Here is a 25,965-nt window from a genome sequence, read left to right on the forward strand (position 1 = left end):
GAAACACGATGTGACGTCACAAGCGCCTTCGGCTCGGATCGATGGCTCCAAGGAACGGAGCGTTTCATGAGCATCAAACCCGCAGCGGCGATAGTAGAAAACTTCTTCCACCCCTCAAGCTGAGAGGGGTGGGTGGCACCCTCCCCCAACCTAATGAGTATTCATTAAGGCAATTCAGCCTCGCGCCCAGGCCCAAGGGGACGGTACTTCTCTTGCCGCCCCGCCCCTTCACTATGGCGCTCCGCGGAGTGGGCGTATCTAAAAATACGACGTGCCCCGCTCCCTTGCTGAATATTGATGAGGCGTCTTTCGAAGCGTGTTGTCGTCTCGCCTGGCGCGCCCTGCAATTGGTCGAGGCCATGTATGCGTGGTGACGCGCGTCGCGGCGGTGCGGGTCCCGATTGCTGCAGCCGCTTGTCAGTGTGACGAAGATTGGCACCCAGGTAAGCGCTGTCACTCAAACCTGCTCTTAGCCAGCCAGCCATCCATCCATCACGGCGCGCCCGCCGCCAGTATCGGCCGGCTTGGCTCAGTTGCGCTAACAGATCCGGGATGTGGGGGGAGGTGAACCCGCAACATGGAAAAGCGGGATATGGGCAAAGACACCGTAACTTACTCGGGAGGGGGTTAGGGGCGTCGGCGGTCTGGAACGAGGAAGGAAAGGGAGGGGGGAGTGAGGAAGTTTCTGGAACAGCCGCCGACTGGCCGTTGCTTTTGTAGGAAGAGGAGGAGGTGGCGGCGGCGGCGGCGGCGCGCGCACACACACACAAACACACACACACCGAGGCGGGGGAGGTGTCGCGCGCCTCGAGGTGGGAGGGAGAGAGAAAAGGGCAGCAGCTGTTCGTGGTGCGACGGGTGGGCGTGTGGGGGAACCGCGAGGGCGGTATTTAAAGGGGCCGTTTCGGGAGCATTCCTATAGACGTGGAGAAATGGAAGAGGAACTGAACAATCAGTGGGGTTTCCCCTACGCTTTTCCTCGCTCGCTTCTTTTTCTAACTCGCTCGGACGCCTCAAAAAAGCCCGTCCCTTTTCCCGCTCCCCCCCAAACCTCCGGTTTTTCCACAGGTTCGCAGCTGCTTTTCCGGAGCTTGAAATAACCCTCATTTTGCACGTGAATGGACGTGGGGGGGATTCATAGTAAAGAATTGGGAAATCCGAGGGGATTGTTATTATGTAATCTGGTTGTCAATAAACGTGGAGGGTAGCTCTATCTCCGCTTTGTTTCTGAGCCGTTTTGGGGTGTTTGCTTGGCGACCCATGCACAATTCGGGAATATATATATATATAAAAAAAATTGCATACTCTCCACCCCACTTCTCAAAGGGGAGAAGAGAATCTTAAATACATTTTCAAACCAGCAGAGTCTCTTCCACGAATTTGTATCCCCTGGCTAAATTGAAAATGGCACTGAATGACGTTAATGCTGGAGCTTGGCAGAACTGGAAATACGAATTATTCTTTGATTTCAAGTACTAAGTGTTGAGTATGTGAGCAGATATGTGTACTTCTTGCCCTGTTTGATGTTGATAAACATTTTGTGATAACCACTAACCGTGTTTATTGTGATAGTTGAAGATTGCAACGTGAAAAAGAATGCTAGTTTTCCAGTTCATTAGTTACATTAAGCATTTAAATGAGTGAGCAAACTACCTTTCAAAGTTATACTAAGAAAACCTCCCAATTATGCACATTTGAATTTTTAGATTCCTTTATTTTGATTTTGTGTACCAAGAGCAGCAATAATATAAATGATGCTGCAGAATTAGTTTAAGCACAGATTTTGAAGGATTCATGGTAGTATAAATGCTAGGTGCAAATCTTGAAATTTACCTAATATAATTTTAATCATCAAAGTGACATTTGCAGTTTATTGCACACATAACCATTGCACATGCATACAGTTTTTACACTAAAATATCAGATTTGTTTCAAACCACAAATTTTCTGTTTGGAAAAAATGGAACTTTAATATGCATAAATATAGGTGATGGGTGTGTGTTATCTAATTTTGTATACATTTTGTTCAGCTGAGAGAATGCATTGTGTTACATTCTTACTCAAGTAATTTTATTTAATTGTTCATCAGTAGCTCCTGAAATCTTGGTGAGAATTGGGTTCATCTTTTGATAGACAAATGGACGCCGGTGGCACTAAGAATATATATGAGCCTGAAGAAATCCTCCATTCTTGAAAATATTAAGTCATAGGATTTTTAGTCTAATGCTAATGCTAGAATAAAGTCTTGAAACCAAGATGCTTAGGATGCTGAATAGGGCCAAGAAATGTTTCAGATTTCATCTTCAGTAGCTTCTGTGAATGTGTGGAAATAAAATGTAGCATCAATTTGCAACATTTTAAAACAGCTGTATCTTTCTGGAATTGATGCAAAAACAGTTGCAGGCATATTACATTTGATGCATTTTGGGGGGGGAAACACCTTGGGGATTGAATTCAAAGTGTTGCATAAAACTAAATGTTCTGGTAAATACTACAGATGAACAATAAGGAAGGATTCCTGAGTACTCATGTACTAAGAAATGAGACTTATAGGAGTGGGTAATTTTACTAAACTACAAGTTACCATTGTATTTTTGTGTTGGCTAGAAATGGTTTTTTTCATCATAATTACAATAATAAAATGCCTACATAGAATAGTAAACTTTGCCTGCACGTTGGAATTTATTTTTTATTTCACTGAGGAAAACAAAATATTGGAATATCTAACAAATTATAAATTGACAGTTCTAAATAATAGGATAATAGTTAAATCAATTGAATTCCCATTTTCTGCTAATTGATTTTGAAAGGCAGGGTACCAATCTAATAATAAATAAACAATTCAGAAGTAATGAATTTCTTTGGTTGTGAACTGTCCAGTTATTGAGAGACAGGTGGCATAAAAGTTCAATATATTATAAATATTGTTATTCCTTCTATTTTTATGTTTGTTTTTCTTACTGCTTTTAGCTTGGACCCTCACTATGTTAGGAATGGTCATTTTCATATTGTAAATCAATTGATCATTTTAAAATACACTTTTATTTTCTAGTTACTGTATCATTTCTATAGTTTGCTATTTGTGGTAACTATAAGTCACAATTTTTAAAGTATTTTAGGGGTACATTAAAGACTTGGTTATAATTACAAGGCAATGGGGCTAGAAATGAAGATACAAGGAAATGATACATTGGTATCCTTTTGCAACACTATTTTATTGTAACTTGCTACTTGTTTTAAATGTTGAATTGGCCTTACATTTGGTATTTGAGCAGTATGCTGATGATCACATCCAAAGAGCAATTTTTTACTTAACATTTAATTTAAATAAAACTCTTGGCAGAAATAGTTACATTCCAAGTGTAATTTTCCTACCCTCTTAAGAATTACAACTTTGAGGTACTCTTTTGGGAATTATAATTGACATTACTTAATTGACCTGTGCACATTATTTGCCTATGATATTTTATGACATTACTTTCAAGCTTACATTCAATGTTAATATAAAATATTTTAAAGCATAATTAAGTTACAGATTTGAGGTAAGTATCGAAGCTTCAGTTTCTTGAACTATTGGTTATTTGAATTGGGATTACACAAATAATTATGTTAGCTGGATGGTGCTTAAATAAGAATATAAATATTTTAGTCAAACAAAATTGAACACAAATAAACCATGGTTTCTTGAATCAGATTATGATTTGACATCAGTTTATAAATGCTGTATTCAGCACACATTTAGGAGCAAGACCTGCTGAAGGAGTAGTAATTTTAATTTATTGCCAAGTAAACTCCATTGTATAAGCTGCTTAAACAATACTATAATATGGTAGCATATAATCTATCACAAACATGATATTGTATAATGGCAACATCAAAATAGAAAGTAATAAAATTGCACATTTTTTTCTTGTAACAGTTTGTATTTCCACTAATAAAAGTATTTAGTTCCTTGAAGAAGGTGAAAGTACCAGTAGTCCTTGACTTGCAACTATAATTGAGCCCAAAATTTATATTAATAAGTGAGGAAGTTGTTAAGGGAGTTGTGCCTCATTTTACAACCTTTTTGCCAAGCTATTAAGTGAATCACTACAGTTTTTAAGTGAATTATGTGGTTGTTAAATGAATCTGGCTTCCTCCATTGACACTGCTTGTCAGAAGCTGGCTGGGAAGGTTACAAATTGTGATCACATGATTCAGGACACTGCAACTGTCATAAATACATTTTATCATGTGACCATGGGGGTGCTGCAGTGGTCATAAGTGTGAAAACTGATCTTAAGTCTTTTTAAAGTTGTTGTAACTTTGGTCACTACCTGTAACTTGTTTTGGCATTGTTTATAATTGGTAGACTATTGTTCAAATAGAATAAGAATAATTCACTTACAAGACTATCAGTTACTCCCTCTGAAAGGAACATAATTGTGTGCTTTGTATTGCACCCATCCCACTGGCAAAGTCAAGATTGTTTAATTGTGTGCTGAAAATCATTTTGCAAGACACTTTTCTGCTTTGCTTCATCTGCCATCCCAACAGAGGTTTATATTCCGAGCACTTCAAAGCAGCTGCTGTGAGTTTTAGAGCAGCTGCAACTTCAAAAAGCAGATCCAGGTATGGCTACTTAAGTGGCTCTCTTGAGATCTTCTGAGCATGTGTATGCATGCACAAAATGTGCTTCCTTTGGGATAACCAATGAGGCAAAGTGCTTTGTGGAATGAGTAAATGAGTTTAATTTGGATCACAAATTCAACAAGGTCTTTTGGCATAAATTCTTAAATTATGCAAAACACTTTGCAAATTCTCTTAAGAATTCAAAAATGCTGCTTTTAAAAAAATATAATGTAATAGTATTTCTAAATAGGAATCTATAATTGTTTGCAATTCCATCTGGAATGTTGATATAAGGCCCAATTTTATTGGGTGTATTTCAAAGTGCTGATTATGACCTACTAATCCCTTCATGGCACAGGGCTTGGTTATTTGCAGGACCAATATTATCCATGTATCCATCCATTTTGCGGGGTGGAGAGGGTTGCATTGATATGGATATGAATACTGCTTCAAGAGTAGAACCCCAGGTGTGTTTTTGTAGATGTTTTTATTTTCAAACAGCTGTTTACTGTCCAGAATACCAAGTGGATAGTCATATAAATTGAATAAACAAAGCTTTGTTCTGCAATAAAAGGCTGAATATTAATTTAACAGATTTTAGAGTTATGAAAATATTAATTTAAATTTATGTTCCACATGAATGGGATTTAGTTTTTTATTCACACTTTTAATAATATATATTTTTAAAGTTGTTACAGAACTAGTCCTCTCATTCTATAGGTCTGATATAAAACTGTAATATTTAAAATATAGCTTACAGTAATTTCATTTATATAGTACTACATATGACAGATAATTTATGGTGATTGCTTCTTATAAAATTATTCAATGGACAATCTTTTTATATTTTGGTAATTGTGTAAGAAGGGATGCAGTGGCTCAGTGATGAAGATGCTGAGCTTGTTGATCAGAAAGGTCGGCAATTCAGCGGTTCGAATCCCTAGTGCCACGTAATGGAGTGAGCTCCCGTTACTTGTCCCAGCTTCTGCCAACCTAGCAGTTCGAAAGCATATAAAAATGCAAGTAGAAAAATAGGGACCACTTTGGTGGGAAGGTAACAGCATTCCGTGCGCCTTTGGCATTTAGTCATGCCGGCCACATGACCACAGAGATGTCTTCGGACAGTGCTGGCTCTTCGGCTTTGTAATGGAGATGAGCACTGCCCCCTAGAGCCGGAAATGACTAATGCGTATGTACGAGGGAAACCTTTACCTTACAAACTGTGTAAGAGATAAGAGATATAACAAGAGTGAGATGGCCTAGTGCAGCGGTTGCCAACCAGTGGGCCATGGCCCACTGGTGGCTGTGAAAAATTTTGGTGGGCCACAGAGAAAGCACACCCCCAAAGCACCCCCCCCCCAAAGCAATTAATCCAGGCTGCACAGAAACACAAGGCTGCACTGCCCACATGGCCCACAGGAACCCTCCCCACCCACTCATTCCTTACCCGGCAAACTTGCCTGCTAAATTGCTATTTTTCCTTTTTCCGACCATCATCTGTTCTGCTGTGCCAGGAGATTTAGATTAGCGAGGAAGCAGGTAATGGTTGGATTTCTTGCTTTCTAGCTAGTCTTTAGATCTTCGGCTCTGCATTTAAGCACAGCTGAACCTCCCTTAGGACTGAAGGTTCTATTATTCAGTGCAGACTCATGACAAGCAAATTTGAGAAACTGAGCTAGCCGATGGCAGATAGATAGATCACTGAATGATTCTGTGAGCAACTCAATCTGCCTGCCTGCTTTGCCTGATTTTGGGTAAAAATTGCTCTTTTTAAAAATAAAAAACTAAATATTTGCATACATGGTGTGTTGTGAGTTAATTTTGTGAGTTTGCTTGCTAGCAAATGTTATGCGAGAGACAGCCAATGGCAGATAGATTTCTGAATGAATCTCTGATTCTGTGAGCAACTCAATCTGCCTGCCTGCTTTGCCTGATTTTGGGTAAAAGTTGCTCTTTTTTAATAAAAAAAAAAATCAATATTTATATACATATTAACATTTACACACAAGCCATGCCCAGCCAGTCACAGGACCACCAAGCCACACCCACAAATAAGGATATGACCACAGAACCTAAGGTTAGTGGTCCCTGGGATTTAAAATTATGAGTTGGTGGTCCCTGAGGTCCAAAAGTTTGGTGACCCCGGGTCTAGTGGTTAAGGCATGAGGCGAGAAAGCAAGTTCAAATGCTGCCTATCCATGAAAGCTAGCTGGGTGACATTGGGCCAGTCACTCTCTCTCAACCCAGCCCACATCACAGGGAAAATAAGAGGAGGAAAGTGCATTGAATATGTTTACCACCTAGAGTTATTTGTAAAAATGATAAAGGCAGGATGTAAATAAGTACATAAATTGTATGTAGTGATTACTAACTTATATTTGTTCTGTGTGAACACATAAGAATTTATTACATTTTATAAAAAAACATATGCAGTATTATGAACTTTTAAATCGTATCAAAGCAATCAACTTTCTCCCAATAAAAACAGTAAAAACAATTCACAGCTGTTTTTTGAGTAGCATTAAAACACAGTATGTTGAATTTTTTAAAGAAATTATTAAATAAGAACATTCAAAGACAATTTATTGTTGTGAATTTATTCAAATAAACGCACAACTTAAATATAATATTAGTTATTATTACAAAGACCTTGTTGCATTCAAAAGTATTTAATGCATTTCATTCTGTGGAATCATAGATCACACTATACCATAATATGAGGATTTACTGCAGTAATTTGTGCATCCACTAATTGTGGCTTAGCATTGAAGAGAAACAGGTCCAATATTGTTTTATTCTGCCATTAGTGTTAAAAAGGTCTGGTTTGGTTCAACAGATGATCCCAGTTATTACAAGTTATAGTTTTTGAAAGAATAGTACAAAACATGTTTCTTCTTAGTTGGATTGTCTACACTATTTTTAAATGCTACTATTTGCTACACTAATTCTTGCATGCCAATTTACAGTAGTAAAGCATTAAAAAATAGGTTGGACATCTAATATAATTAAGAAGGAACCTATTAGCCTTTTCTCATTGGAGGGTAAGATATTTGTGAAAATATAGTAATCCAGAAAAAAGTTTCAGAATGAAAACAACTACTCCCAAGAACCAGATTGTTTCTGTCCTGGAACAGGTATGACCAAATATGTGTATCACAATTGTTGTAAGAACATATCAGGTATGGAAAGAAGCTCATCACTGTTCATTGACTTTGCAACAGCATTTGAAAGTGCTTTTCAGTGGCACCAATTGCCAAAGATAAGCTTGCTAAAATAGCCTCCTGAAGGAGCTGTAAAAGGAATCACGCAATTCTGTTCATGATAAAATGCCTGTATGCACTGGAGTAGAGTATTGTTACATCTTCCTTTCTGTTTAATAATCCATATACACATACTGAAAGTCTTTGCCATCCGCTTTGATGGAGCAATGTTTGAAGTTGAACAATTTTAATACTTTGATTCTGTTGTCCAGAAGCAGACCCATCTACCACAGCCAATAGCAACAATCAAATCGGCTACACTGCCTCAGTCTATCAAGCATTGACACAGTTCCTCCGGCAAGAAAAAAAGCAACGGAAGCGTTGTTACCAATATGCTTGTTTATTTATCATTAATACAGTATGTTTTGTTGCTGTATGGTGCAGAATGTTGGACCTTGTTTCAAAATGATTTGGAAAATCCACAGGTTTTCCAAATGTTCTGCCTGCAGCAAATATTAATATTTCAATCTGTGATAAAATAACAACTGAAACAATGAATGGTGCAGCAAGCAATGTATGGTAATGGATGAAATTTAAAACCACAAATAACAGTGGTTTGGAGCAGTTGTGGGATTCAAACATTTTTACTACCGATTCTGTGGGCGTGGCTTGGTGGGCGTGGCAGGAGAAGGATACTGTAAAATCTCCATTCCCTCCCCACTCCTGAGGGAAGGTTACTACAAAATCTCCATTCCCTCCCCACCCCACTAACCTGCTTTCCAGCTCCGTTCTCCTGTGCAGGGCAACAAAAGAAGACCAGCCAATCAACCTGGACTTGGGAGGTGGAGAATAGATGGGGTCAGGGGCAGTCAGGTGGCATTTGCTGGTTCTCTGAACTACTCAAAATTTCTGCCACTGGTTCTGTAGAACTGGTCAGAACCTGCTGAATACCACTTCTGATTTGGAGAAATCTACAAAGTTTCATGCTCACTTTCACTGCTGTGGAAATCACCTCGTGTTGGTTGTAAAATATAGCAATCAATTCCAAAGAAGACAATGTAGCAAATCCTAGATTCAACCCAAAAGAAAACAATAAAGTTGGAAAAATATGTTACATGATATTAGTGGACCCATAGCACCTACACTAAGAGTCATTATCAAATGTCGGCTAAGGTTTTCAAGCTCAATTCAGTTTTTAACAACATTTTCAAATGTTAAGATTTGTCATCACAAAGTGAATTGAAAATTTAAAAATATAATTGTAGAACTCATTTTAAGTTTGAATATTATTTTTTCTGGTGAACATAGTACTACTTAGAATTCAAATTATAAGTTACGACTGAATTATAAAAATTACATCCTTTTTTGAAAATGCTTTCCATTTTAGTGAAAACAATTTAAATCTGCTATTCTTATTTCTCTGCTCATGCAAAGGCATATAAATTATTTTCTCCAAAGAATGTGATGGTATTGTCCTACACATTACATTTTTCTTAATTTAACGTTTGAAACTATCAAAAGTCATATGTATATTCTTCTACCATTCTTTTCATGTTTCTCTAAATATAAAAAATGCAACACTGCAAACTTCTTTTCCTAATATTGTTTTATTCTTCAGTTATAATAATCTTTTGAAGTCTATAATTTCTATTGTAATATGTTTTCTTTTTCCATAAACATTTATTTTTATTTGATCAATATCTCCAACATGAATTTTGGGGGGAAATTATGTACTGGTTGGACTTTTCCTTCTTCCACTAAATATGGAATTCTGTGGCTATATTTCCACAGATTATCTTACTAGAAATGTCAAATAGTTAAAAAGTAATTGTTGCTTCTATGATTATATCTAGTTCAACTAAATGAAAATTGTTCTGTTATTTACTTAGGCATACCCTCCTAGGAAATGAATACCAGAAGGATAGTATGACAATTGAAAAGCTGGACCCTATTTGCTAAGAAGAGAGAAAAGCATTGATTTGTAAGCACTGTTTATCTTACCACAAGAAAGAAACTAAAAAGCCAATACCTCGCTGATCAGTGTCATTATATAAAAATAATCCAATGAGGAAATTCCATTGTCCTGACTCTTGGAATTTTCTTTATTTTCACTGCAATATCTTGCAGATCTGTGTACCTAAAGATTGCAATAGCAAGGTTTTTCTATTAATGTCTCCAGAGAGAACCACTGAAAATACAGAAGTGCTATGTGATAATCTGCTCATATTCTTGCTACATTATATGTATTGTATTTATCCCTTTCACCATTAGAACTTGTTTCTTTAAAAATACAACATCCTGATCCTCATTGTTTGAATTATATTTCCATGCAAAATTTTAAAAAATACAGGGCAGGTTTATTTAACACCTTCTGATTTTAGCTGTTATCCTATTGTTCTGAGAATAAGACAATCATGTCATCACAGAAAGAGAGAAGACACATCCTGAAAGGCTCAATGTCCAGCTTAGTTAGATATTTAGTTATCCAGTTGAGAAACAATAGTACTATAGTGATGAGTATTGACACAGACAATACCTTTCACTTGATGGGTATAGATGGAAAAGCTTCCTGATAATATATCTGTTTGGCAGTATTATACTTCTATAAAATGAAGTTCTTTGTTTTAAAAACTGATAAATAATGATCTGAATGTGAAACAGATTTTCCTGCCTTGGCATTGACCAGGTTTCACATTTCTGTGGTTTCTTCTGAGCTGATAATTTTCTTATTTTGTTTTGTTTCGTTTTGTTTCCAACTTATATATCTCTTGAATGAACCCCTGAAGATTCCTTCAATGCTCCTTTACTTTGAGGACTTTGGTGGTTTTAAAAAATGTGTAAAGCAAAATGAAGAAAGCTATTTCACCATCATCATTATTGGATACCAATTCTTCTATAAGTTAATGGCTCTAAACCAATTAATATTACCTTACATAGAATATTTTCATGTGGCTACTTCTGCATGTTTTGCCTACTCTTATTACAGTATACATAGTAGCTTAAGGGATCACCAAAGACTGGTTGTTATCTAACTTGTGGACTGACTCATCCATATAAACTGTACAAACTACATTTACACAGATATAAACTGTGGTGATTAAAAAAACACCCTTATCATAGCAAAAATAGCTACTTCTAGCTTGTATGTGGCCATTTTCAGAACCACATGGGAAAAATATACAGATGAGCTAGAAGGGTAAATCAAATTTTTGTAAATAAAGGATATGATGAATGTGAGAGAAAAGAATTAAGATAGTTATAAATGGGTGGGTGCCTGTAAATGTGACAACAAATAAATGCAAATGTTTGTGGTTGTGTCTGACAAACATCATGAAGTTAATTCTTGTGCCTTGATTTAGCCATTGAACAGTCTTCAGATAGAAAGAGTGTAAACTAGTGTGCTAGCAGGGATTTAAAAATAACCAGTTTGTTTTGCCATCTGATTCATTCAACAGAGAATAATCTGAAAGAACATTTTCCAAATTCCCAAAAGGTTGGTTTGCATTGTTTTCTTTCAGATATTTTTGTGGTACATTTCTATTTTATTTTGGCATGTGAAAACACATGTACAAAACAAAAATTACAATTATCAGTATTTTATGACTAACAGGCATATATATGAAAGAACACATTTTTCAACTGGACACAGATTTCAACAATTATATAATTTTCTTTTAAAATACTAATATTATTTATGGTTTCTTTGCAGCAAAAAATTGAACCAAGATATGATTTGACTTCAAAGCATCTCAGTAACCATGATGGCAACGCAGACATTAAGTATAGACAACTATCAAGATGGACAACAAGTAAGGCCTTTTTAAACAAAAGTTCATACGATATGAATTACCTATAGAATACACAAATCATGCTTCTGACTTGTACATTATCCATTTTTATTTTGCACAGTTTATGGATTCCAAATTGGATATTATCTCTTTATGAGTCTCGGTTAAATAAACTCAGTCTACTTGACTCTTTTTGCCAATAGGGATAGTCAGGGGTGGGAATCAAATTTCTTAACAGCCGATTCTGTGGGCATGGCCTAATTTGTGGGTGTGGCTTGGTGGTCATGTGACTGACTGGGCATAGCTTGTATGTAAATATTGTAAATAATTATGTAAATATTGATTTTTTTTAAAATAAAAAAAAGCAACTTTTACCCAAAATCAGGCAAAGCAGACAGGCAGATTGAGTTGCTTGCAGAATCACAGATTTACTCACAGATCTACCTTTCTGCAATCTGCAACCCGAGTCTGCACTGAAAAACAGAAGCTTCAGTCCTAAGGAAGGTTCAGCTCTGCTCTCAGGCCACTTCTCCCCCCTCCGACAATTTCTTGCTTTCTAGGTAATCTAAATCATGTGGCACAGCTGATAGTTGGAACAGCTGATCGTTAGGGGGGGAAGGAAAAATAGCAACTTATCAAAAAATAGGCAAAGGCACAACACAGGCAAATTGGATGATGTGCATGCAAGATAAGGAGTGACTGGGTGGGGCCAGTCACTGGTGGGATTTGCCTAGTTCTCCAGACTGCGCAGAATTGTAACAACCGGTTTTATAAAACCCGTCTGAACAAGTAGAATCCCACCCCTGGGAACAGATTACAGGGAATACTTTCTGGCATGTTTAGTATAATATACAAATTGATTTTATAATTTTATTTAACCCAACAACCACGGATCAAAAGCCAATTAATATCTCTTCTCAACATTGGATTGGGAAGGACTGTAAAGGTCCAGAATCCAAATTCATTCATCATACCTTGAAAGATTTTCTGCAATTGTTTGAATCTTCTCACTGTCAGAAGAAAACAAGCAAGAAGAGTCAATCAGAGGCTACCAATATATTGTTGATTATAAAATAGATGTAAAATAAAATAAAGCTGAATAGGCATGGTGTGAATATAACCAAGCCGGAATCTGAATGGCAGCACATTCTAATAATCATTTAAAGTAAAGATGTTAGGAACCAAACTGGGACTTTTTGCCTTTATTAATTTAAGTTCTTTTTCTTGCCTTAGGTATTCTGGAAAAAAAATATTACAAATTTATTCAGCCATTGATAGTGTTTAAATAATAGTTTTAGTATGGTTTTTAGTTGTTTAGGTTATATTTTATTAAGACTGTGAGTCATTACATGTCCCTACATAAGTCTATGTGCCTGAATGTATGAATGAATGAATGAATGAATGAACAAACAACATTGCTTTTATTTTCATTATAACACTTTCATTTTCAAATAATGATACTGTTGAGGTTCTCAACTGTGTTTTTTCCTTTTTCACTGATCTGTTTTCTTCCATAACCTAAAATGAAATATGGCCACTTTAATAGAAATCTACCATTTTATTAGGGGCTAGCCATTGCTTAGAAATGAAAAACACTCATCTTTTTTGCCCTGTAAAAATACTGGATTTTTATTCCAAACAAATTAGTGGCTGTAATATCTTTGGATTTGTAATGTGTTACAAACTAAGAAAAATGCTTAGTTAAGTCTCATTGGCACATTTAATAATAATAATAATAATAATAATAATAATAATAATAATAATAATAATAATAATAATAATTTAAAAAATAAAGTTTTCACAGATGTGGAAAGACAACATCTAGAAACATTGCCTAGAAAGAAAACAACAAGTAATGATGAACAGGCTGAAGAAACAGTTCCAAAACCTGAACAAACTGACCAACCAGTGGAAGAAACCAACATACAGGATGAAGAACTTCCTGTGCAACAACTCGAAAGTGTAGAGCTAAGTGATCTAGTGAAAATGCTGAAAGAAAAGATTGAAAACCACATCAAGGAAAACATAGAAAGAAAAAGACTGCCTGCCATTCGCAAAGTACATAGCAAATGAGTGAAAGATCTACTAAATGCAGTGAACATTTTAACTTCCATCCCAACCAGCACACAGCATGAAACAAACCAACTAATGTACAGCACAGCTCCCATTATAACTGCACAATTGGGTTATAAAATACCAAAAAAGAAACGTATAGATAATATCTTGAATGGAAAAGTCAAAGAATCAACGCAAAAGGAATACATCAGGAGGGTCTGCAAAATATTACAATCAAAACTGAATTCTGAAAACATAATTAAAGCCATTAATACATGGTCAGTTCCAGTGATATGCTACCCAGCTGGAATCATCAACTGGACTGTGGCTGAACTGGAAAACCTGGACTGGAAAATGTGTAAACTTTTGAATATGTACCACACTTTACAACCACGAAGTGACATCGACAGGTTGTACATGTCAAGAAGAATAGGGGGCAGAGGGCTATTGCAAATCCATCAAACTAGAAGAAGAAAAACAAAGTTTGAATGATTATGTGAACCAAAGTACAGAAAAATTGCTGCAGGCTGTGAAAACGGAGAACATTATAAAAACAACAGAAACAAAGGCAAAATATAAGGAAAAACAGCTGGATGACAGATTAAATAGATGGAAAACCAAAGCTTTGCATGGACAGCACTTGAAAAACATTGAAGGAAAATGTGATAACAACTTGACATGGGCATGGCTTAAGAGAGGAACCATCAAGAAAGAAATGGAAGGTTTAATACTTGCTGCTCAAGAACAAACACTACAAACTAATGCCATGAAAGCCAAGATACAAAAAAAGCCACTGACAATCCAAACTGCTGACTTTACAATGACAAAGTTGAAACTGTTTCACACTTAATATGTGAGTGCAGCAAAATCATGCAAACTGTCTACAAAGCTACACATGATTGAGTTGTTAAATTAATCCACTGGTCATTTTTAAAAAATATACTGTACCTGTATCCGAAAAGTCATGGGAACATAAAGTGGAAAAGATTGTTGAAAATGAGATTGTGAAGATCTTGTGGGACTTTGGAATACAGAATACAATCCTGGCAGCAACCTGTATCAATCATCAGAGCCAGTCAATGATATTTGTGATGCATTTTAAATGTTCAGTTGACTGGGTTTCATGTTTAATGAATAAAAATTATTATTATTATTATTATTATTATTATTATTATTATTATTATTATTATTACAACAACAACAATAATAATCTGCCATCCATAGCCTGAACCTCCTAACATAGGGGTGTCAAACTCAAGATGCTTAGATCTGGCCCACAGGGCTGCCCTGGAAACAGCAAAGGACCAGCCCAGGCTTCCACAGCCAGCAAAAATGGAGCACATGCCTCTACCAAACTCCATTTTCACTGGCACAGGGTTGCAGGAGGTTGTCGCAGCTGAAAACAGAGCTCATGAGGGCTGCACACGGCCCACACGAGCTCCGTTTTTGCTGGCAGAGGGTTGCAGGAGGCCATCACAGCCAAAAACGGAGCTCGGGAGCCCATTTTTGCTGGCAGAGCACTTAGGCGCCCCCAACACAAGTCACAAGTGAGCTGGCAATGCCCATCCTGGCCATGCCCACCCCGGCCCTCAATGAAATTGAATTTGACATCCCTGTCCTAACATATTCAGCTAAGACATCCTGCAGTTTCTACTGTGAATCCCTAGGTAAGGAGAAAGAAATGTTATTTGGATTTTTCTGCCCAATTCCAAACCTTATGCCAATGTTGAAATACAAATATAGTTGAGTTATGCAAAGTTGTACATGGATAAGATTTTAACAAGGAATTATCACATATCATTGAAGCTATAGATATAAAAATGAGTTTATAAGGGAAAGGGAAGTGAGGGAGAAATTTTAAAAAATTAATCATATATGCAAAATTCTAGATCAAGTAAATGTAGCTAACATATTTAAACTGTTAATTTAAATTAGGTTTTCATTTTGCAAAAATTTTCACATACTGTGTTATAAGAAATGTAATACATTTGTGCCAATCTGAAACATTTATTTTAATGTTTTTTTAATTGGAAGGATATTTAACTTTTTATGTTTTTGATCTGCATATACATGTATATATGTCTTAGTAACATAAAAAAAACAAAAATATGGAGAAGCGCATACAACTTTTTTAGCAACAGCTTAGGAATGATATACTTGCATATCAACAGCAAGACGAAGAAAGATTGTTAACAGATCTGTCTGTTATATTATCATTGCTTAAATCTTCAATTTATGATCATCCACAATTACTTACTGAGAAAAGATATAAGAAAGATCATATGCCTATATCCATCTATCTATTTTTGTTAACTGCTTGTTACTTTTTGTACAGTTGCCAAGTCATACCAACTTTCTGGCTAGTTAGTAGACTCTTTGCTCTCTCCCATTTGCTTGGAAAACAAATCATTTTCAGTGCAGCTGGCAATATAAAGCATCTTTCTTTTCCAGCAAATGCAAGTAGTAACAGAATTAAAAACTGAGCAAGATCCAAACTGCTTAGAAACAGATGCAGGAGGATTGAGTCCTTCCCCAGTTGAATCTCAGACACCGATGGATGCAGACAAGCAGGCTATTTACAGGTAGTACAGTTGAACAATCTTAAATGGTAAAGTATATTATTGTCTTTAATCTGTTTAGTGATTGTTCTCAAATTAAGGATGATGTTTCTGGGATGTAGTAGACAATCATAGTTGAAAGAGACCATACAAAACTCAATAAAGGATAGGATTTTGAAGCCGCCTTTCTTTCATTGGCCAGACTCCTCTATGTTTCACCACCAGTAGATGAGAACTACTGCAATTTTATTTTCTTGGGCGAGGTCAGATATACCTGTATATAATGCTAGTATAGAATTACTAGTAAAGAATAGGGACTAATCCCAGTGCACCCACAATGTAGAATCAGTACTTAAAAAGCTTCCTAAACTCAAACATTTAACAGCAAGTGTACCAACAAACTATTGTATTTTGAGTTCTTTATTAATTGGATGTATATTTTTAGCCATTGTATTACTTACTTAAGTCAATATTCTGTATGTTTACAAGTAAGTAAGCTCTATTAAAGTGAGACTGACAACTCACTGAACTAGCATAAGATAGCAGTGCATATTTTGTTTATTTAAGTAAGGTTTGTGAATTTTATTTCAGATTAAGAATTTTTATTTTAATATAGATTTTTAATTGTTCATATTCTTATATTTGTATCTCGCCACAATCATGAGAAACCCTTGGTGCTCAGAACCTGAAAAACAGTAAATAACAATAAAAATTAAGTTTATATTTGAGAATGCAATACAATTTATTCACGACAATGTACAAGTAGTCTTATATAGCAAACAAAAGATTAGTTTTCTTTTCCAGGTTAGATTAGCCATGAATACAAAGCATCTTAATTGTTAATATAATTTTTTATGTATGCAGCATTTAAATTATACAGGTTTTGTCATGTTGACTTAGGGAATTTCTATAGTCTTATAGTTTACTCATCTTTAATTCCTAGGCATCCACTATTTCCCTTATTAGCACTGTTATTTGAAAAATGTGAACAATCTACACAGGGTTCAGAAGGCACAACATCTGCAAGTTTTGATGTAGATATTGAAAACTTTGTTCGGAAACAGGAGAAGGAAGGAAAACCCTTTTTTTGTGAAGATCCAGAAACGGATAATTTAGTAAGTAAAAGCATTTTAGGATTAGTGACATATTAATTTATGTTTCTTTTGTTGTATTTGTACAAATCTTGCTATTTTAAAATTATGTTTATTTTGACTCTTTCCTTGAAACCTGGGATAAAGTATCCTTTATTTGCAACATGGCCAGCATAACACATAAATATGGATCAAAGGAAGGGAGTATTTCTGCATACATTTCCAAATATTACCGTGTTTCTCCAACAATACGACCTCCCCCAACAGGAAGACCCAGCATGTTTTCTAGGCATAAAATAAAATTAAGCCCCTCCCCCCAAATTTAGGCCTATTTTAAAACATGCAAAATGGGGGGAAGGGCTTGCCGTTAGGAGCGCCCCGCGGGCAGCAATTCCTCGCCACCACCTCCTAATGGGCGATCATGGCAGAGCGCGGAGAGCTCCCTACTCCTGCCAAGCACCTTTGCGGCAGACCCAAGACCTTCAGCGCCCGCCGCTGTTGATTTCCCTTCTGCCCATGCCGCCGCTGCGTTTGGAGCTGCCATTTCCACGTTTGGAGCACCACTGCTGTTTGGAGCACCGCTGCCGTTTGGAGCTGCCGCTTCTAAATTTGGAGCTGCCTCTGCGTTTGGAGCTGCCACTTCCACGTTTGGAGCGCTGCCGCTGTTTGGAGCACTGCTACTGTTTGGAGCTGCCGCTTCCGCATTTGGAGCTGCTGCCGCGTTTGGAGCTGCCATTTCCGCATTTGGAACCCCACCGCTGTTTGGAGCACTGCCGCTGTTTGGAGTTGCCATGTCCGCATTTGGAGCTGCCGCCGCGTTTGGAGCTGCCGCTTCCGCGTTTGGAGCTGCCGCTTCCGCGTTTGGAACACTGCCGCTGTTTGGAGCACCACCGCCATTTGGAGCGCCGCCGCTACTCCAAACACGGCGGCAGCTCCAAACGCGGAAGTGGCAGCTCCAAACATGACGCCGGTGCTCCAAATGGTGGCGGCACTCCAAATGGCAGCGGCACTCCAAACACGGAAGTGGCAGCTCCAAACGTGGCGGCGGAATGGGCAGAAGGGAAAGCAACAGCGGCGGATGCCAAAGGTCTTGGGTCTGCAGCAAAGGTGTTTGGTGGGAGTAGGGAGGTCTCTGCGCTTCGCCATGATCACCCGTTAGGAGCGGCTGGTGGCAAGGCTGCCCGCGGGGCACTCTAGATGAGGATGCAAGGGGGGGAATTAAGTCACCCCCGAAAAGACGGCCTAGCTGTTTTTTCGGGGCTCAAAAAAATATAAGACCCGGCCTTATTTTATGAGAAACACGGTATTTGGCAAACGGACTTTTCCCCATTATTTCTTGATTGCCAATTCCAATGATTTTTAGTAGCTAACATATAAAACAGTAAAAATATGGCTATCTCCTCATATAAACAAGCTATGCATCTCCACACACTACAACAATCCCTAGTAAAAGAGATTGTTCCCCCAAAGAAGTTTCTTTTTCCCCTCTCTTTGTTAGAGAAGTAGTTTAATTTAGGTAATAAAATGAAGTGGCAAAGTGCCTATCTATTTAAATGAGTAGGAATTCAGAAAGCACTGAAATAAAGCCCTTTAAAAAAGATAATAAAGCAAAATCTAGCAAAATTTGTATTCCAGTTAATGTTTAATGATTTGGTTAAGTTAAATAATTTTCAGGTAATCCTCAATTTATTGATTTACAACAATTGAGCCCAAAATTTCCATTGCTAAACACGACAGTTATTAAGTGAGTTTTGCCTCATTTTATGACCTTTCTTGCCACTGTTGTTAAGTGAGTCATTGCACTTGTTAAGTTAGTTACATGGTTATTAAATGAATCTGGCTTCCCCATTAAGTTTGCTTGTTGGAAGGTCACAAAAGGTGATCCTGGGATACTGCAACCTTCATAAATACATGCCAGTTGCCAAGCATCTGAATTTTGACCATGGGAATACTGCAATGTTCATAAATGTGAAAAATGTTAATTAGTCACTTACAGAGTGTAAGTGTACAAATTACACTTTTCTGTACTGTTGTAACTTTGAACAGTTACATACTAAATTAATAATTGTAAGCTGAGGACTACCTATATTGCAAAGTAAAGCAGCATTAGCCAGCTTTTTTATGAAAGTCAAACTCAAGGTTTATATGAATTCCGTTGTGTAATTTGAGTAGAAGTATAGTATGATTTTCAGAAAGCTTTCTCCAGATGACTTTGGTATTTAAGGTAAAATTAATAGAAAGATCCCCTCAGTGGTCATTCTCATTAAAGAAAAGGGAAAAGCCTTCTCAGCTGCACTTTTCCTCTAAAATCTTAGCATTTCTATTACATTCAACAGCCGTGTAGGAAATATTTTTGTTTCTTTCTTTTTAATAATATATCATGTTTTTATTTATAGTTGTCTGTGTTGCTTATAAAGTACCTTGTAAAGATTAGTATATACCGAAAGATAAGAATATAAATAGTTATAGTAAATCTGTTTGCCAGCAAGTTTTATTTTATCCACTTTTAACATGAGGTAAATCCCTGTCTCTTTAAACAGATCTTTTATTATTGTTACTACTATTATTGTTTTGTTACTTTATTCTGTGTATTTAATAACATCTTTCATTTTAATGGTTGTAAATTATAGTCACTGAACTTTGTTTTAAACTCTGTCAGGGAGACAGAGTTGTCAATAAACAGTATTGTCAATAAATGTAAATGAAGTGCAGACATTTTTGTATGTCGTTTTAAAATTCTGTTTGTTTATCCTCAGATGGTAAAAGCAATCCAGGTTCTACGAATTCATCTGCTTGAGCTAGAAAAAGTTAATGAGCTCTGTAAAGATTTTTGTAGTCGCTATATTGCATGTCTAAAGACTAAAATGAACAGTGAAACTCTGCTAAGTGGGGAATCTGGGAGTCCTTATTCACCAGTACAACCCCAGGTAACTTTCATGATAAATGTAGTATATTTTCTTAATTGCATTGTAATGTACCATATTCCAAAAAAGATTAAGATTAGATAAAAGTAGATTTTTAAAAATCTAAGTATAATATGCCATCTTAATAATCCGATTAAATACATAACAATGCAGTTTTAAAATAGATGATCTATGACTTAACAATTAGCAATGTTTTAACTCTTTGTGATGTTATTAAAGATACCAGGTTTCCCTTGTGCAGTTCTTAGTAATCCGGTACATGAAATTGTAATTCTTAAAGAATGACTATAATTTGTCAACTCTTTGTCTGCAGTCCAGCAACTTTAAACATGATAATGATAGCTTGGATTTGCTGGAGCAACTGTCTTCATGGAAAGAGTCACCAGAAAATGTGAGCAGTAGAGCAAAATTGACACAATTATCATTACACTTCTTTGACACTGTTTCCTTGGCCTAAGTTTTGGGTTGGCTTTGTTCATCTCATTGCAAATAATGGCCCTATCCATAATAGGGGAGTTCTCAGTGCAGGAAGAAAGTTCTTGATAGCTCTCCATCATGTACACAAGACTTCAAAGCATAAAGTTCTTTAGGTTCAGTAGCTGAATCTAAGCACAAGAAACCATGTGCATAAGAGACTAGTTGAAAAATGTAAATGAGCATGAATCACTCATCTCATGTTTTAGTCATAAAAAGCCTCCCTTCCTGGCTGTCTTATGTTGGGAAAGGAATGTAAGAAAATGTGCTGCAAATATTAGACTAAGTCAGCCTGGAAGCAGACTGTTACACCCTTTTTGCACATCCAAGTACCACTTACCACAGTTATTAAAATTAATTGCATTATTTTCTGCCCTGTTAAGATGACAAACAATGAGAAACTCTAATATTTAAACTTTATGGCTTCACATAATTGAACAACAACCAAAATTCTGAACTTCCTCTGTAAATCCAGTAAAAAAAATTTTTAAAAAAAATCTGTCTTAGCCATCCAAAGTATATTAAGGTGGCAACAAGGCACTGGCGATCATAAATTCAATCACCACTGCATTAACTAAAGGCATGAAAAGCTAACCCGAAACAATATGGATTATAAATGTCCATCATTGACCTATGGACCTTTATTTTGCTACCTAATAGTTTTATTATTGAAAAATGTGTCCCAATTGGCAATTGAATTTTAATAATAATGAAAAATATGTGATTTTCCCCCCAGTTATGTAATTTACTATTTTTGTTTAAACCTAAGAAACATGAGCATCAGTACAGTCCTCAACTTACAGCAATTCATTTGGTGACCATTCAGAGTTACAATGGCACTGAAAAATGTGACATGATCATTTTTCATAATTGCAATCTTTGCAGCATCCTCATGATCATGTGATCAAAATTCAGATGCTTGGCAACTGGTTCATATTTATGACTGTTGCTGAATCCCAAGGTCTGTGATTACCTTTTGCAACCTGACAAGCAAAGTCTATGGGGAAACCAGATTCACTTAACAACCAGGTTACTAATTTAAAAACTGCAGTGATTCACTTAACAACTGTGGCAAGAAAGGTAGTAAAATGAAGCAAAAGAACTCACTTAATAACATAAAGTTTAGGCTCAGTTGTGGTTTTGTGTCAAGGACTACCTGTATTTACATTTCAGAATGAGGTCTGCCAAAGTAAATTCTTCATTTTTTGGAGCAGAGTTTATTGGAAATAAAATACCACAGAAAATAAATCTGCATGATAATGTTTCTGCCCATTTATGCATAGGTCAACAACACATGCATAAAATCTCATTTGGATTTAATGGACATTCTGCTCTAATCTTCCCACTATTTTATATCTCTACTAAAGTCACTATATTGTTTATGGGTAGACTGTCAGGGCCAATCCAAAATGCTGGTGTTAAACGTAAATTAACAGTGCAGTACCAGGATATATTGGACACTACTTTTCAAAACTGATTCTGTCCATTCAGTCTGGTCCTCAAGAGCTGACCTGAAAGTTCTCACCATTCTTGTGGTTATTACAGGTCTTCTCTGAAAGAGCCCCTACCTTTGGGGATACATTTTCCCCTGAGGTCCAAACATCTCCCACTTTCCTGAAATTTCATAAGCAAATTTAAAATGTTTTATTTCAACATTTTTTGACCTCAGCTGCATGACTGACGCCAACTATCTTGGTTTGATCCTTGCTTTTTGGTGATTTGTTTTTAATATTGATTTGGATTTAGTTATTCATTCTTATTTTATTTTGGGGGATGGAGGTGAGGATATTGTATATTGCCCATACATGTTTGAGATTGGAATAATATAAGTACTATGAAAAAATAAATCCTTTAAATAGTTTATTGTATTCATCTTCATTACTGTAAGAACTCTCCTAGAAACCCACTGGAAGTATATGTTTATCACTTATAGAATAAAAATTAATTATGAATAGTCTAAAATATAAATATATGTTTTTAGAAAATTAATATTTTTTCATTGAATTTCATTGAACATTTTACATCAACCTCATGTCAACTTATTAAATTGCATTCTTGTATTTCATATATTAATTTGTATTTCCTTTGATGATTTACTAATTTAGGTAAATATTTTAAATCTGAACTTTTTGAAAAAATTTTAAAAAATCATCTTTGCTGCTCAGGTTTAAGGTGCTCAGGAGATCTTTAAGATTGAAAATCTGTACAATTTATTTATTCTTCCTTTTTTAAAAAAAATCTAAGTAAAGAACCAATAGCCATTTCCAAATATTCATACCATTATCTCCAGCAAGTTGATGTACAAGTTCAAGCTTTCACTATGTTAGGAATAGTGTTGAGTGGTATAGGAATTATGGTGTGGTTTAATTATAATTCCACATTCTTATGACTGTTTAAACTATTCTATGAATGTTTAATATTGGGAAGAAAGCTAAATTTGAGTTTAATATTGGGAAGAAAGTTAACATATACATATTGTCAAACTATAATTTTTTGCTTATTTATTTTTTTCATTGAAATTGTTTTCATAACATTTTTTAAATCATACTTGTCAACATTATTATTATTTTTTTCAAATCTCTCTCTGATTTGAAATAATGTAACTGAAAGCATGGGAACATTCATAAATATAAAGCTATGTAATTTTGTTGTTATTGTTTCTAGCCAATTCAAAGTGCCATTACAGGTACACTAAGTCCCCAGGGGATTGTGGTACCTGCATCAGCACTGCAGCAGGGAAATGTAACTATGGCAACAGTTGCAGGTGAGAAACACTAAACATTCAAATGTTGCATTTTAACTAACTGTGTGGATATAAGTATTTGCTTCTATCTAAATGTGTGGATATATGTGTTTGTGTGCTTCTGGTTTTTTAATAGTTTCTAAAGAGAAAAATATAAAAGTTATTTTTAATATGTACTATTTATCTTGAGGTGAATGAAACGGCATTTTAAACAATAGCTTTATTCAAAGAAAAGGCAAAACAAATAAATTGGAGTAATTAAAAATATTCACAACACAATAACTAAATTACCTAATAATATCCAATATAATCAAAGCATTCTTAGTCACATGCACAGCTGAGATTAAAGAAGTAAAAATGCTGGTTTTGATAAAACTGTTAAAGCTCTTTTTTATGCACTGACATCACACTCATATGCAAAGGAGCAGGGCTTCAGTTGCACTATTGAGACTGCTATCTTGACTTTCACTCTTAACTGAATTTCTCCTTCCATAAAAGTAAAGCTTTCAATGGAATAAAAAAATATTCACTTTTGCATTTTAAAAATAGTTTTATGTTTTAACCACAGCTACATACTGTATTTAATAATAACTAAGCATCAATTAACCAGTTATCTCTTGTTTTCTTATTTTCTTGATTGCTGCACTTTTTTAGGTGGCACAGTATATCAGCCAGTAACAGTGGTCACACCTCAAGGACAAGTAGTAACACAAGCACTGTCACCTGGAACCATTAGGATCCAGAATTCACAGGTTTGTTCTACTCATTTCATAGAGTGTTTTAAAATAGGAGATGAAACCAGGATTTTAATAAAATGTGGAAAACATGCATTGACAATACAGGTTGTCTTTATAACAAATTTACATATTTTTTCATATGTCAAATGTGGAGGGGAAAGTAAAAAAAACATCTTCCTATATACCATCCATAAAATGAGTGGCAGGAACTGCATTTAATTTTCAGTATTCATAAGTCAAAGAGGTCTCAGAGGGCACAAACAGAGAATTTGAATACTCATACATCGGAGGGGCAACATCTTTGCCCCGACTGAATATGTTATTCCACCTATTACAGTGTCCCCGATTTTCCCTCATAAATGTAAAAGGCATAAATACTACTCAGAGTTATAGAGAATCCATATTCATCCATTTTAATATGCAGTTTGTGAATACTTTGCTGGAATGTTCCCATAAAATAAAATTCCCTGTGCATAGAAAACATCTAATGAGCACTCTTTCTCTTAATTTCCATGTTTTCCACATGTTCTGTTAAGAACTCACCACTGACATATATAGTTTTTGCATACAATCTGAAATAAGGCATGTGTTGCACTCCTTTTACTTTTAATACAAAAGTTGTGTTTTTAATTATTCTTGTGAAATATTAAGATTTTTTATGATGTTTATGGTGTTTTAATAAAGTTCTGCTATTGTGTAGCTCCAGTTACAATTAAACCAAGATTTAAGCATCTTGCATCAAGATGATGGATCATCAAAGAATAAAAGAGGTGTTCTTCCAAAACATGCTACAAACGTGATGAGATCTTGGCTTTTCCAGCATATAGGGGTAAGAATTTATCTCAGTGATTGGGAACACGTTTAAAAAAAACTTTCTTACTGATCATAATTTTAGCTATTTTATTGATTAATTGGATACGTGCCATCAAGTTGGGCTCAGACTTCATGACCATACAGACACATTTTCTCCAGGAGGACGTGTCCCCAGCTTGCTCCTTCAGATCTTCCAATGGTGCACACATTGCTGCGTAATTGACTCCATCCGTCTTTTCTCTGACCATCCTCTAGGATTTCACACACTGATCAATATTTTAAGCTTGATCATTTGTACTTTGAGTGAGAATTCTATATTGATTTATTCAACGATCCATTTCTTTGTTTTCTTGGCTATTTTCTCCTGTACCAATTTCATGAAGGACAACACTTTATTCCTAAATGAATTTTTTTACAGTCTATTTTATTGCTCCACTTGAAAAAAAGCTAAATTGATTTGTTAAAGATGAATCAGACATTCAGTAAGTGCTCTTATGTAAACTTGTGATTTTCTGGTTTTATTTCATTTGTATAAGGATTTTTTAAAAGTCATGTGCTCCTTCAATCAGTAGTCTTTTGAGAGCTATATTTAAATTTCTGTCAGTCTAAATACTTCCTCAGGGTTTGGGAGAAATTCACTGTATAAAAGTTTAGCTATATGCAAAAGCAAGATTGTTGTGTGATTTACTTTACTAAATGTACTCCATACTCAAAAGGAGCCCCATGTGTTGTTAGTTTAGGATCACACATTTATCCTGTGATTTATATAGTCATAATCAGTGTATTCATTAACTGAAAGATTATATATATAAATATAATCTTTATATTCATTAACTGAAAGATTATATATATAAATATAATCTTTATGTAAACATATAAATGTTGCCACAAGTTTTTTTTATTTTACATACATGCTCTGTCTATATAATTATAACATTTAATCCATGGGTACTATATAGTGCTGTTGGTTT

At 35.7% G+C, this 25,965-nt stretch overlaps 1 protein-coding gene across 6 annotated transcripts in view; it reads left to right on the plus strand.

Moving 5' to 3' along the window:
• Positions 1-293: 293 nt before the first annotated feature.
• PKNOX1 (PBX/knotted 1 homeobox 1) overlaps positions 294-25,965 on the plus strand; it is a 31,476-nt gene continuing 5,804 nt past the window's right edge. The window contains exons 1-10 of one of the 6 annotated variants that reach the window (XM_026674013.2): positions 294-443; positions 9,701-9,792; positions 11,521-11,620; positions 16,106-16,236; positions 17,156-17,327; positions 20,060-20,230; positions 20,541-20,618; positions 23,366-23,465; positions 24,099-24,196; positions 24,882-25,010. In XM_026674013.2, the coding sequence (XP_026529798.1) occupies positions 11,570-11,620; positions 16,106-16,236; positions 17,156-17,327; positions 20,060-20,230; positions 20,541-20,618; positions 23,366-23,465; positions 24,099-24,196; positions 24,882-25,010 (930 nt within the window). In that variant the 5' untranslated portion in view covers positions 294-443; positions 9,701-9,792; positions 11,521-11,569. Of the gene's footprint in view, positions 444-2,083; positions 2,204-9,700; positions 9,793-11,520; positions 11,621-16,105; positions 16,237-17,155; positions 17,328-20,059; positions 20,231-20,540; positions 20,619-23,365; positions 23,466-24,098; positions 24,197-24,881; positions 25,011-25,965 lie in introns of those variants that run through there. The other 5 variants (XM_087966791.1, XM_026674015.2, XM_026674014.2 and 2 more) reach the window with 5 other exon arrangements.

Source organism: Notechis scutatus, chromosome 5, assembly GCF_049901735.1.
Source record: "Notechis scutatus isolate UNSWTSFEM ecotype Mainland chromosome 5, rNotScu1.2, whole genome shotgun sequence".
Lineage (NCBI taxonomy): Eukaryota > Metazoa > Chordata > Lepidosauria > Squamata > Elapidae > Notechis > Notechis scutatus.